We start from the raw sequence: 11,903 nt of genomic DNA on the forward strand, positions 1-11,903 counted from the left end.
AGGTTTCACAAACAGCATGAATGAATCATACAATGATATTTTGAACATGACTCAATTTAACAGCTTATGATATCAAGCTGGCATCTCCAACAATCCAACACTTAATACACCACTAGAGTGAAGCCCTAGATCTTGATCAGATCCTGGAGTGTACCATTATTCCTCAATCTTTTACTACAGAGTTGAAGTTTACAATTGGAACTGAACTAAAAGTGGGATAATAATAGAATGTGTAAATAGTTTCTTGTTAAGCAATTTAAGATGCTGATATAATAGGCCTGACTTCCTAAGTAAATGCTACTGTTGGAGAATTTTGCAAATTACTGATAATTATTGGGAGACTGGAAGCTACTTTGCACATTTTCAGCATGACATACCTGAAAAATTGACATTTCACATTTAATAAATTAACATCTTTTTTTGCAGTTGCACCAAAGATTATAATGCCTGAACTAATATCTATCAAAGCTGGGAAGAAGCTTAGAATTGAAGCCCACATATCTGGCAAGCCCACACCAACATGTATGTGGATGAAAGGTGATGAGGATGTCATTCCATCTAGTCGCCTGGTTGTGCATAAAACAAAGGATACTTCAGTGCTCATCATTAAAGATGTGACCAGAAAAGATAGTGGCTACTACAAACTTAATGCAGAAAATAGCTCTGGCGTTGCCTCCCAGAAAATTCGAGTTGTGGTCATGGGTACGTATATTCATTACCTTGCGTAAGGGAATATATTTGAAAGAACTGGAACTGTGTAAACAATTTTATATTAATAGTGTTTGTGTGGGATGGTCTTTGGAGAGTCAGTGTGGACTCAATGGGCCAAATATGACATAAGCCGTGGTTTCCACACTTTAGGGATTCAATGACTCTGCAAAGAACATGCAGGGGCAGCAGGTGGAAGGAAGGTAAATTGCACATTAGCCTTTAAAGTGAAAGGACTCATGTAAAGGAACAGGTTTTCATGAGGACATACATGAAACATTATGTGTCACTTTATCTGAGGAAGGATGTTCTTATTAAAGAGGGAGTGCAGTGAAGGTTTTACCAGACTGATTCCTGGGATGGAAGGTCTGACATGTGATGAATGATTGAATTGGTCACAATAATATTTGCTGGACTTCAGACAAATGAGGGAGGATTTCATAGAAAACTATAAACATCTAACAGGTCTAGACAGGGGAGATGCAACATGTTACCAATGATGGGATAGATTAGAATCAGGGATCATAGTCGAAGAAAAAAACCCAAAGCAACTGTGGATGATAGAAATCAGAAACAAAGGCAGAAATTGCAGGTCTGGCAGCATCTGTGGGGAGAAATTTTTGTCATAGTCTAAGGATATGGGTAAACCATTTAGGACTGAGATGAGAAAAATCTTCAACCAAAGAATGGTGTGTCTGTAGAATTCACTACGGCAGAAAGCAGTCAAGGCTAAAGCACTGTATAACTTCAAGAAGAAGTTGGATATAGTACTTGGGGTTAAAGGGATAAAAATAGTTTGAGGGAGAGGCAGGAACAGGCTGTTGAGTCAAATGATTAACCATGATCTTAATGAATGGTGAAACAGACTCAAAGGGCCAAATGGCCGACTGCTCCAATTGTAAACTCGTGTTATTTAATTATTGATGGTTGATATCTTTCAGATATTCCTGGACCACCACAACCACCGTTTGATATTTCAGAAATTGATGCTGATTCATGCAACCTTAACTGGCACATTCCATTTGAAGATGGTGGCAGCAACATAACAAACTACGTCGTAGAAAAATGTGACGTAAGCCGTGGTGACTGGGTTACCGTTGTGGCATCTGTGACAAAAACAAACTGTAGAATTGGAAAGCTTATCCCTGGACAAGAGTACATGTTCCGTGTTCGTGCAGAAAATAGATTTGGTATTTCAGAACCTCTCACCTCTGACAGAATGATTGCGAGATACCAATTTGGTAAGCTGTTACAAAATATTTGGGCTGCACATTTTTCTTAAGATGCAAAGTCTGGTTTCAGAGCTGACTATAGATTTGTTTTTCATCACAGACGTTCCCAGTGAACCAAGAAATGCACACGTCACAAAGGTGAACAAGGACTGCATATTTGTGGCATGGGATAGACCAGAAAGTGATGGTGGTAGTCCTATCACTGGATATATCATTGAACGCAAAGAGAGAAATAGTCTTCTTTGGGTAAAGGCAAATGACACTTCTATCCGTGCCACTGAGTACCCATGTACAGGACTAATTGAAGGGCTGGAATACACTTTCAGAGTCAGTGCACTGAACAGAGCAGGATCTAGTAAGCCTAGTAAACCAACTGAATTTGTAACAGCTAGGACACCAGTTGGTAAGTGTTCCAAACATTTTTAAAAATGTAATATGTTCTTTTAGAATTAACTTCAACAAATTTCGGAATAATTTAAATTTAATTTAATTTTTGCATGTAAACTTAGAAATTTGTACCTATATTTTATAACAGATCCACCTGGCAAACCGGAACCCATTGATATCACCAACAATAGTGTTTCTCTAATCTGGACAAGACCCAAACATGATGGTGGAAGCAAACTAATTGGCTACTTTGTTGAAGCCTGTAAATTACCTAGTGATAAATGGGTACGATGCAATACCAGTTGCCAAAGTGTACCCAATGAAGAATTCACTGTTACCAATCTTGAAGAACGTGCTCAATATCAATTCAGGGCCATTGCAAAGACAGCAGTTAATATCAGCAAACCTTCTGAACCTTCAGATCCAGTGACCATTGTGGCAGAGCAAGGTATGAATTAGCTTTACTTCATTGCATTATTTTCTACCCGACTTTCATGTTTCAGGCATCAAATATTAAACATAATTTAAGAAGTATCATTTATATTAAAATGCTTTGTTCAATTTACAGTTGCGCCAAGAATTGATCTGGGGGTGTCCATGAAGGCACTGATCACTGTAAAGGCTGGATCTAATGTTTGTCTAGATGCACATGTCTTTGGAAAACCCTTTCCAAAGATCACATGGAAGAAAGATGGCAATGTAGTATTGCCTGCTGAAGGCATTAAAATAGCCAGATCAAGAAACTTGTGCACGCTCGAATTGTATAGTGTACAAAGGAAAGAAACTGGAGAGTACACTATTCTTGCAGAGAATTCAAGTGGATCCAAATCAGCTAATATAAAACTGAAAGTATTAGGTAAAAATATTTTAAAGTATTTCATAGAATGTGTGAATCTGCTGCTTATTAGAAATTAGCTTAATAAAATGCATGTGAACATCCAGCTATATTTTTAAGAACTTCAAAAAATATTAGTGTAATTTTTGAGAACCAAATGAAAAGATGGAAAGCAAAATTTTAAAACAAATTACTAGTTTCATCCTTAGGTAATTCATTTTCAAATATTCACGCACACTTATTCTCTTTTTATTTGTCAGATAAACCTGGTCCACCAGCTTCTATCAAAGTTAACAATATTTATTCGGATCGCGTTACTCTGAAGTGGGAACCTCCGCTTGAGGATGGAGGTGCTGAGATTACGAACTATATTGTCGACAAGCGTGAGACAAGTCGTCCTAATTGGGCTCAAGTTACTGCTAATTTACAGATTACACAGTGCGGAATTGAAAAACTGATAGAGGGACATGAATACCAGTTCCGTGTCAGTGCAGAAAACAAATATGGTGTTGGTGACCCAATCATTACCCATCCAGTTGTTGCTAAGAATCCTTACAGTAAGTAAAACACCTTTTTTCCCTCTGGTAGCTAACTTTTGATTTTAGTTGATGAATGATGAAAAGATATTTAGCACATTCTTCGTGTTACTTACAGATGTGCCTGGGCCATGTGATCCACCAATAATAAGTAACATCACCAAAGATCACATGACTGTTAGCTGGAAAGCACCAGCAGATGATGGTGGCTCTCCTGTGACTGGATATTTAGTGGAGAAACGTGAGGCAATGGCTGTTAATTGGTCAAAGGTCAATCGGAAACCAGTTTTGGAAAGAACAATTAAAGCTACAGGGCTTCAAGAAGGCACTGAGTATGAGTATCGAGTTATTGCCTTGAATAAAGCTGGGCCAGGCAAACCCAGTGAAGCCTCAAAGGCAGTTTTTGCCCTGGATCCTCTGTGTAAGTAGATATGTGATTACATACATATACATCAGTGACACAATTCATTCACATTTGTTAAACTATTTTCATGCAAATTATTTTATTTCTACTCAGATCCTCCAGGACCACCTGCCTTCCCAAAAGTTATTGATACAACTCGCAATACAATCAGCTTATCTTGGACTAAACCAGCATATGATGGTGGCAGTCCAATCTTGGGATATCTGGTTGAAGTTAAGCGTGCAGATGGAGAAAACTGGATAAAATGCAACATACCAAAGAATCTGCGTGATACACACTATATTGTTACAGGACTATCTGAAGGCACTGAATATAACTTCCGTGTAAGCGCCATGAACAAAATAGGCTACAGTGATCCAAGTGAAGTGCCGGAGAAACATACTGCCAAGGACATTTTGAGTAGGTTTTCATTGCTTGTGTGAAGCAAATTAAGTCCTGTAGTGAAACGTTGTAGTTTTTCTCAGTAGATCAGGCAACATCTGTGAAGAGATAGATGGTACCTTTCAGATAAATGTCATTGGTCTGCTATGGTAACACCATTCCTCCATCTACAAATGCGGCCAGACTTTCTGAGTGTTTCCACAATGTTCTGGTTTTATTTCTGATTTCCAGAGCCTGTAGTATTTTACCTTTGTAGTATTTTTCTGAATTTGTTCTTGCCGTCATTTATAAGGAAGTACTATCATATTCAAAATAAATATTTTAAATCCTATGATAAAATAATAGAGGGAAATTTCAGGTATATCAAATATATCATAATTCACCGAGTCTGGTATTTCAGCTGGAACTGGCACCAGATATGCCTATCTTGGCATGTTGTAATTGTTCATACGTTTTTCAACTGGTCTTTAGGAGAATTCCTTAGGTTGGGTAGTCATGGTGCACAATGATGCAATTTTTCCAATGGGAAAGTGAATATAGAAATCTTTTTTTTAATAAAAATGGGAAATATTTGAGCATCTGCAAAATTAGATGGAAATTTTATGAGTCGTTTCTAATTATTTTTGTGCAATTTGTTTTGTCTTAATTGCATGGAAAAATCATTTAAAGGTATCTAGTTGTACAGAAGATAATTTTGTAACTGAACCAAATGACCCAAAGGATGACCTAGGACATTATTGTTCCTGGGACATGGATCTAGGATCTGATTGAACAGACAAATTGAAGTGAAGATATTCTCTGGATGGTTGAAGAGATCTGTTTGGTGGAAACAACTCTATGCCATACAATGTGATTTTGATATATTTGTATACAGTTTAATAATGAAAATGTATTTATATATTTTTTTCATGAATAGTTGCTCCTGAAGCAGAGCTTGACGCTGATTTAAGGAAGGTGCTTATTCTACGTGCTGGTGTCACAATGAGAATCTATGTGCCAGTGAGGGGTCGGCCTCCACCAAAGATTACCTGGTCTAAAGTGGATGCCAACATCCAGGAAAGGCAAGGGCTTGAAATCAGAACTTCGGATTATGACACTATGTTGTACTGTGAAAATGTGAATCGATACGATGCTGGAAAGTACATTCTGACTCTACAAAATAGCAGTGGAACAAAAGCATATACACTTAATGTAAAAGTTCTTGGTAAGTTGTGACTAATTATTTCTTGTCATATTAAGTTAAATTTTATTCATGTAAAGCAGTTTGATTGTAATTGTTCTATTCAGTGTGAGTTAACTTTTTATTTTTATTTCTTAATTAGATACTCCTGGTCCTCCAGTTAATCTTATTGTTAAAGAAACAGCAAAGGATTTTGCTGTTATATCATGGGATCCTCCTCTGGTGGATGGCGGCAGTCCAGTTAAAAATTATATTGTAGAGAAACGAGACGCTGAAAGAAAGGCATGGTCAACAGTAGCAACTGAATGTGCCAAGACTAGTTTCAGAATTATTAATCTGGAAGAAAGTAAATATTACTACTTCCGAGTTCTAGCTGAAAATGAGTATGGCATTGGTGAACCTTGTGAGACAAAAGATGCTGTGAGAGCTTCAGGTAAGTCCTGGTTACTTTTAATGGTATAATGCAGACCAAAATTCTGTTTGTCTTAATTGTTTCCACTAAAATTATGTATTGTATAATGCAGAGGAACCTGGGCCTGTGATAGACTTAAGGGCTGCAGCTGTCTCCAAAACGTCTTGCACTTTGACATGGAAAAAACCAATCAGTGATGGAGGAAGCAGGATTACTGCTTACGTTGTTGAAATGATGGTTCAGGAGGACAGATGGAAAGAATTGATGAGAGCTAAGAAGTTGCAATTTACAACAAATGAACTGGAAGAAGGAAAGGAATACACTTTCAGAGTACTAGCACAGAATGATGCTGGATACAGTGTACCACGTGAAATCACACTGGTAGCAAAGGATCAAGTTGGTAAGTATTTTTTTCACAATAACAAACCATTTTTAATAAAATGATATTGGCACTTACATTTTATTCAGTAATAAATAAAGTTCAAACACAAAATATGAATTGTTGAAAATATAATTACTAATATTTGATATTAACTACCTTGATACTGTCCTATCCCCCCCTTGTCCAGGAACTTCCCATATATGTTCGAGACACCGCCCACGCCCTCCACCTCCTCCAAGTCATCCATTTCCCTGGCCCCCAACACCTCATCTTCATCATGGACATCCAATCCCTCTACACCTCCATCTGCCTCCAAGCCTTCCGTTTCTTCCTCTCCCGACGTCCCCAACAGTACCCTTCCACTGACACGCTCATTCATTTGGCTGAACTGTCCTTACCCTTAACAATTTCTCCTTCGAATCCTCCCACTTCCTTCAGATGAAAGGGATAGCCATGGGCACCCACGTGGGCCCCAGCAATACTTGTCTGTTTGTCAGCCACGTAGAACAGTCCATCTTCCGTAGTTACACTGGCACCACTCCCCATCTCTTCCTCCGCTACACTGATGACTGCATTGGTGCCACCTCATGCTCCCGTGAGGAGGTTGAGTAGTTCATCAACTTCACCAACACATTCCACCCCAACCTTAAATTCACCTGGACCATCTCTGACACCTCCCTCCCCTTCCTGGACCTATCCCTCTCCATCAATGACGACCAACTTGACAATGGCATTTTTTACAAACCCACGACTCCCACAGCTACCTGGATTACACCTCTTCCCACCCTATCTCCTGCAAAAATGCTATTCCGTATTCCCAATACCTCCGCCTCTGCTGTATCTGCTCCCAGGAGGACCAGTTCCATCACAGAACACACCAGATGGCCTCCTTCTTTAAAGACCACAATTTCTCTTCCCACGTGGTTAAAGATGCCCTCCAAAGCATCTCGTCTACATCCTGCACCTCTGCCCTCAAACACCACCCCTCCAACCGCAACAAGGACAGATTGCCCCCTCCTCTGCCCCCCCACCGCCCCACCACCGTCATCACCTTCCACCCTATCAACCTTCGCATAAACTGCATCATCCGCTGACATTTCTGCCGCCTCCAAACAGACCCCACAACCAGGGATATATTTCCCTCCCCACCCCTTTCCGCTTTCCGCAAAGACCGTTCACTCCGTGACTACCTGGTCAGGTCCGTGCCCCCCAACAACCCACCCTCCCGTACTGGCAACTTCCCCTGCTACCGCAGGAATTGCAAAATCTGTGCCCACACCTCCCCCCTCACCTCCATCCAAGGCCCCAAAGGAGTCTTCCACATCCATCAAAGTTTCACCTGCACATCCACCAATGTAATTTATTCTATCCGTTGCTCCTGATGTGGTCTCCTCTACATTGAGGAGACTGGACGCCTTCTCGCAGAGTGCTTTAGGGAACATCTCCAGGACACCCGCACCAATCAACACCACCACCCCGTGGCCCAATATTTCAACTGTCCCTCCCACTCTGCCGAAGGCATGCACCACCACACCCTCACCACCCGACGCCTGGAGGAAGAACACCTCATCTTCCACCTCGGAACACTTCAACCCAAGGGCATCAACGTGGACTTCACCAGTTTCCTCATTTCCCCTTCCCCCACCTTACCTCAGTTCCAACCTTCCAGCTCAGCACCGCCCTCATGACCTGTCCTACCTGCCTATCTTCCTTCCCACCTATCTGCTCCACCCTCCTCTCTGACCTATCACCTTCATGCCCACCTCCATCCATCTATTGTACTCTTGGCTACCTTCTCCCAGCCCCACCCCCTCCCATTTATCTTTCCACCCCGGAGGCTGTATTCCTGATGAAGGGCTTTTGCCCGAAACATCGGTTTTCCTGCTCCTTGGATGCTGCCTAACATGCTGTGCTTTTCTCATTTAGACTCTTTGACACACTACCATGCCCTCAGCATCTTATGAAATGCTTTACAATTATTAAGTTACTTTTAAATTTTAGTTGGTGTGTTATGTAAGTGAATATGTCAGGCACTATAACTGAAACAAATTACCAGATCACTATTTTGTCTCAAAAGGAAACTTATCTAGGATTTCTTCTTCAGACATTGAAGTACATACCAGCCAAGACCTAATCAAATGGTACAATATTGTCAAGTGGCTGAATGGCCTGGCCCTGCTTCTCTTATAGATTAGATTAGATTATTTACAGTGTGGAGACAGGCCCTTCAGCCCAACAAGTCCACACCGACCTTCCAAAGGGTAACCCATCCAGACCCATTCCCCCCCTGACTAATGCACCTAACACTATGGGCAATTTAGCATGGCCAATTCACCTGACCTGCATATCTTTGGACTGTGGGAGGAAACCGGAGCACCCAGAGGAAAACCACGCAGACACGGGAAAAATTGCAAACTCCATACAGTCACTCGAGGTGGGAATTGAACCTGGGTCCCTGGCACTGTGAGGCAGCAGTGCTAACCACTGAGCCACTGTGCTGCCTCCAAGGGTGCACGATGACTTGTAATTCCACTTTCAATTATAGGATTCCAAGTCTTAATGGATTATGTTTGTCTTATGTTATCAATACTGTCAGAAGTCAAATGCATAATTTGTAGGGAGAATTAAACTGTTTATTATAATAAGCTCTTTGAAATTGCTTAGCCACAATATGTCACCTACAGTAAATTGTTTTCACTTAATCATTAAATTATATTGGATAGTTTCTTAAGGTGTTACCTATAACAAGACACTGCACTTAAAAACTTAAGAATGGTTTCAAGCATACTTATCAAAACTGAACTCTGAACTTATTAAACTAAATCACTCTTTTTGGATTAACAGTGCCACCAAACATTGACTTACGAGACATCCCTGACCTAACATACATTGCCAGGGAGGGAAGCAATTTCCATATAAAGATTCCAATCAGTGGCAAACCTGCACCAACAGTAACATGGAAGAAAGGTGAAGATTTACTTCAGGAAAGTGGAAGAATAACTGTGGAATCCACAGCAATTAATACAACACTCGCAGTGAGAGATTGTCAAAAGAGTGATGCTGGAAAATACACAATCAATTTGAAGAATGTTGCTGGCACTAAAGAAGCTGCAATATTCATGAAAGTAGTTGGAAAGCCTGGAATACCAACTGCACCTTTCCGTTTTGATGAAATAACGGCCGATGCGATTACATTAATCTGGGCGCCCCCTAAGGATGATGGTGGTGCCGAAATTACGAACTATATTTTGGAAAAGCGCGATAATGTCACCAATAAATGGATGACTTGTGCATCTGCTGTGCAAAAAACATCATTCAGAGTTACAAGGCTTCATGAAGGAAACGAGTATGTGTTTAGAGTTAGTGCTGAGAATAAATATGGAGTGGGAGAAGGTCTGAAGTCTGACCCTGTCATTGCCAGGCATCCATTTGGTAAGCAGCTTCACATGTTTTCTCTGAACTTTAATTGCAATGCTGCACTCACTTATAGACTGATTGATGTCTCTCTCTCTCCCTCTTCCAAGATGTGCCTGATGCTCCTTTGCCTCCAGAAATAGTTGCAGTTAGGCACGATTCAGTCTCCCTGACTTGGAAGGATCCAAAGAAAACTGGTGGCTCCCCAATTACAGGTATACAGTTTGATTTCTCCTTTAAACTGGCAATTACATTTTTATAATTACGCAACATTTATTTCAAACTACTTTTTGCACCAGGTTATCATGTTGAATATAAAGAAAGAAACAGCCTCCTTTGGAAAAGAGCAAATAAGGCCACACTGAAAATGAAGGATCTCAGAGTAACAGGTTTGACTGAAGGCCTCGAATATGAATTTAGAGTCATGGCAGTTAACTTGGCTGGTGTAGGCAAACCTAGTGGACCATCACATCCTGTTACCACATTAGATCCAATTGGTAAGTAAAATCCTTGGCACCATTTTTCATTTTCTTTTATTACATCTTATAAATGCTACAATCAGTGGCTGACATTACATTGCTCTCCTTTCAGATCCTCCTGGTAAACCTGAAGTTATTAATGTTACCCGGACAAGTGTGACTCTAAACTGGACTGAACCAAAGTACGATGGTGGTCACAAACTAATTGGCTACATTGTTGAGAAACGTGACCTACCTTCAAAGACATGGATGAAAGCGAATCATATTAATGTTCAGGAGTGTGCCTTTACTGTTACTGATCTTACTGAGGGCTGTAAATATGAATTCCGTGTAAGGGCAAAGAACGCAGCAGGAGCAATTAGTCCACCATCTGAAACTACAGGAACTATTATCTGTCAAGATGAGTTTGGTAAGTAATTTTCTTTTTTTAACCATATGATGAAAACAAAACTGAAAAATTGACAGCTCATGGTACTGATTAATTTCTCTCTTATATATTCACAGTGGCACCAACAATTGTAATTGATCCTACTGTAAAAGAAGGCTTAACAGTTAAGGCTGGTGATACCATTGTAATTACTGCAACTAGCATTCTTGGCAAACCTCCACCAACATCAGTTTGGTCTAAGGGTGGTAAAGATTTCAAAGTCTCTGAGATAGTTCAAATTGAAAAAACACCAACTTCGTCAACACTGCATGTTAAATATGCTACAAGAAAAGATTCTGGAGAATATACTATCACTGCCAGTAATCCATTTGGCACCAAAGAAGAACATGTACGTGTGAAAGTGTTAGATGTTCCTGGTCCCCCAGGACCTATTGAAATAAGCAATGTTTCGTCTGAGAAGGCTACACTAAATTGGTTACCTCCAGCTGAAGATGGAGGTTCTCCAGTCAAATCTTATACAATTGAAAAGAGAGAAACAAGTCGTCTTCTCTGGACTTTAGTTGCTGAAAATGTTCCAAGCTGCAGATTTATTGCAAGCAAACTTATACAGGGAAATGAATACATCTTCCGTGTCTCAGCTGTAAATCAATATGGCATTGGTGATCCAGTACAGTCAGAACCAGTTAAAATGGTGGACAGTTTTGGTAAATATTTTTTTTAATACTGAGCATTATGTGACTTCCATTTTTGCCTTATTAGAATAACAAACTTCATTTGTGATATTTCTTTCTTAGGTCCCCCTGGCCCACCTTCAAAGCCTGAGATTACTAATGTTACCAAAAATACAATTACTGTTGGGTGGAAGAGGCCAGTTGTTGATGGCGGTAGTGAAATAACAGGATACATTTTAGAACGTAAAGAAAGGAAAGGTCTCAGATGGATTAGAGCAACAAAGAAACCGATATCTGATCTCCGACACAAAGTGACAGGACTGAATGAAGGAACTGAGTATGAATTCCGTGTCAGTGCAGAAAATAAGGCAGGCATTGGACCTCCAAGTGAACCATCACAACCAGTATTAACAAAGGATGTAGCATGTAAGTATTAAAGTTACAAAACACCTTTCTCATATTTGTTACATGTAA

At 40.1% G+C, this 11,903-nt stretch overlaps 1 protein-coding gene across 1 annotated transcript in view; it reads left to right on the forward strand.

Annotated features, from left to right (window-relative positions):
* ttn.2 (titin, tandem duplicate 2) overlaps positions 1 to 11,903 on the forward strand; it is a 346,071-nt gene that overhangs the window by 288,014 nt on the left and 46,154 nt on the right. The window contains exons 245-261 of the mRNA XM_072579113.1: positions 427 to 702; positions 1,650 to 1,949; positions 2,041 to 2,343; positions 2,476 to 2,775; positions 2,896 to 3,183; positions 3,423 to 3,719; positions 3,817 to 4,119; positions 4,216 to 4,521; positions 5,420 to 5,707; positions 5,826 to 6,116; positions 6,208 to 6,495; positions 9,322 to 9,909; positions 10,002 to 10,106; positions 10,191 to 10,388; positions 10,483 to 10,779; positions 10,875 to 11,462; positions 11,553 to 11,855. Coding sequence (XP_072435214.1) covers positions 427 to 702; positions 1,650 to 1,949; positions 2,041 to 2,343; positions 2,476 to 2,775; positions 2,896 to 3,183; positions 3,423 to 3,719; positions 3,817 to 4,119; positions 4,216 to 4,521; positions 5,420 to 5,707; positions 5,826 to 6,116; positions 6,208 to 6,495; positions 9,322 to 9,909; positions 10,002 to 10,106; positions 10,191 to 10,388; positions 10,483 to 10,779; positions 10,875 to 11,462; positions 11,553 to 11,855 — 5,319 coding nt within the window. The remainder of the gene's footprint in view (positions 1 to 426; positions 703 to 1,649; positions 1,950 to 2,040; positions 2,344 to 2,475; positions 2,776 to 2,895; positions 3,184 to 3,422; positions 3,720 to 3,816; positions 4,120 to 4,215; positions 4,522 to 5,419; positions 5,708 to 5,825; positions 6,117 to 6,207; positions 6,496 to 9,321; positions 9,910 to 10,001; positions 10,107 to 10,190; positions 10,389 to 10,482; positions 10,780 to 10,874; positions 11,463 to 11,552; positions 11,856 to 11,903) is intronic.

Source organism: Chiloscyllium punctatum, chromosome 10 (assembly GCF_047496795.1).
Source record: "Chiloscyllium punctatum isolate Juve2018m chromosome 10, sChiPun1.3, whole genome shotgun sequence".
Lineage (NCBI taxonomy): Eukaryota > Metazoa > Chordata > Chondrichthyes > Orectolobiformes > Hemiscylliidae > Chiloscyllium > Chiloscyllium punctatum.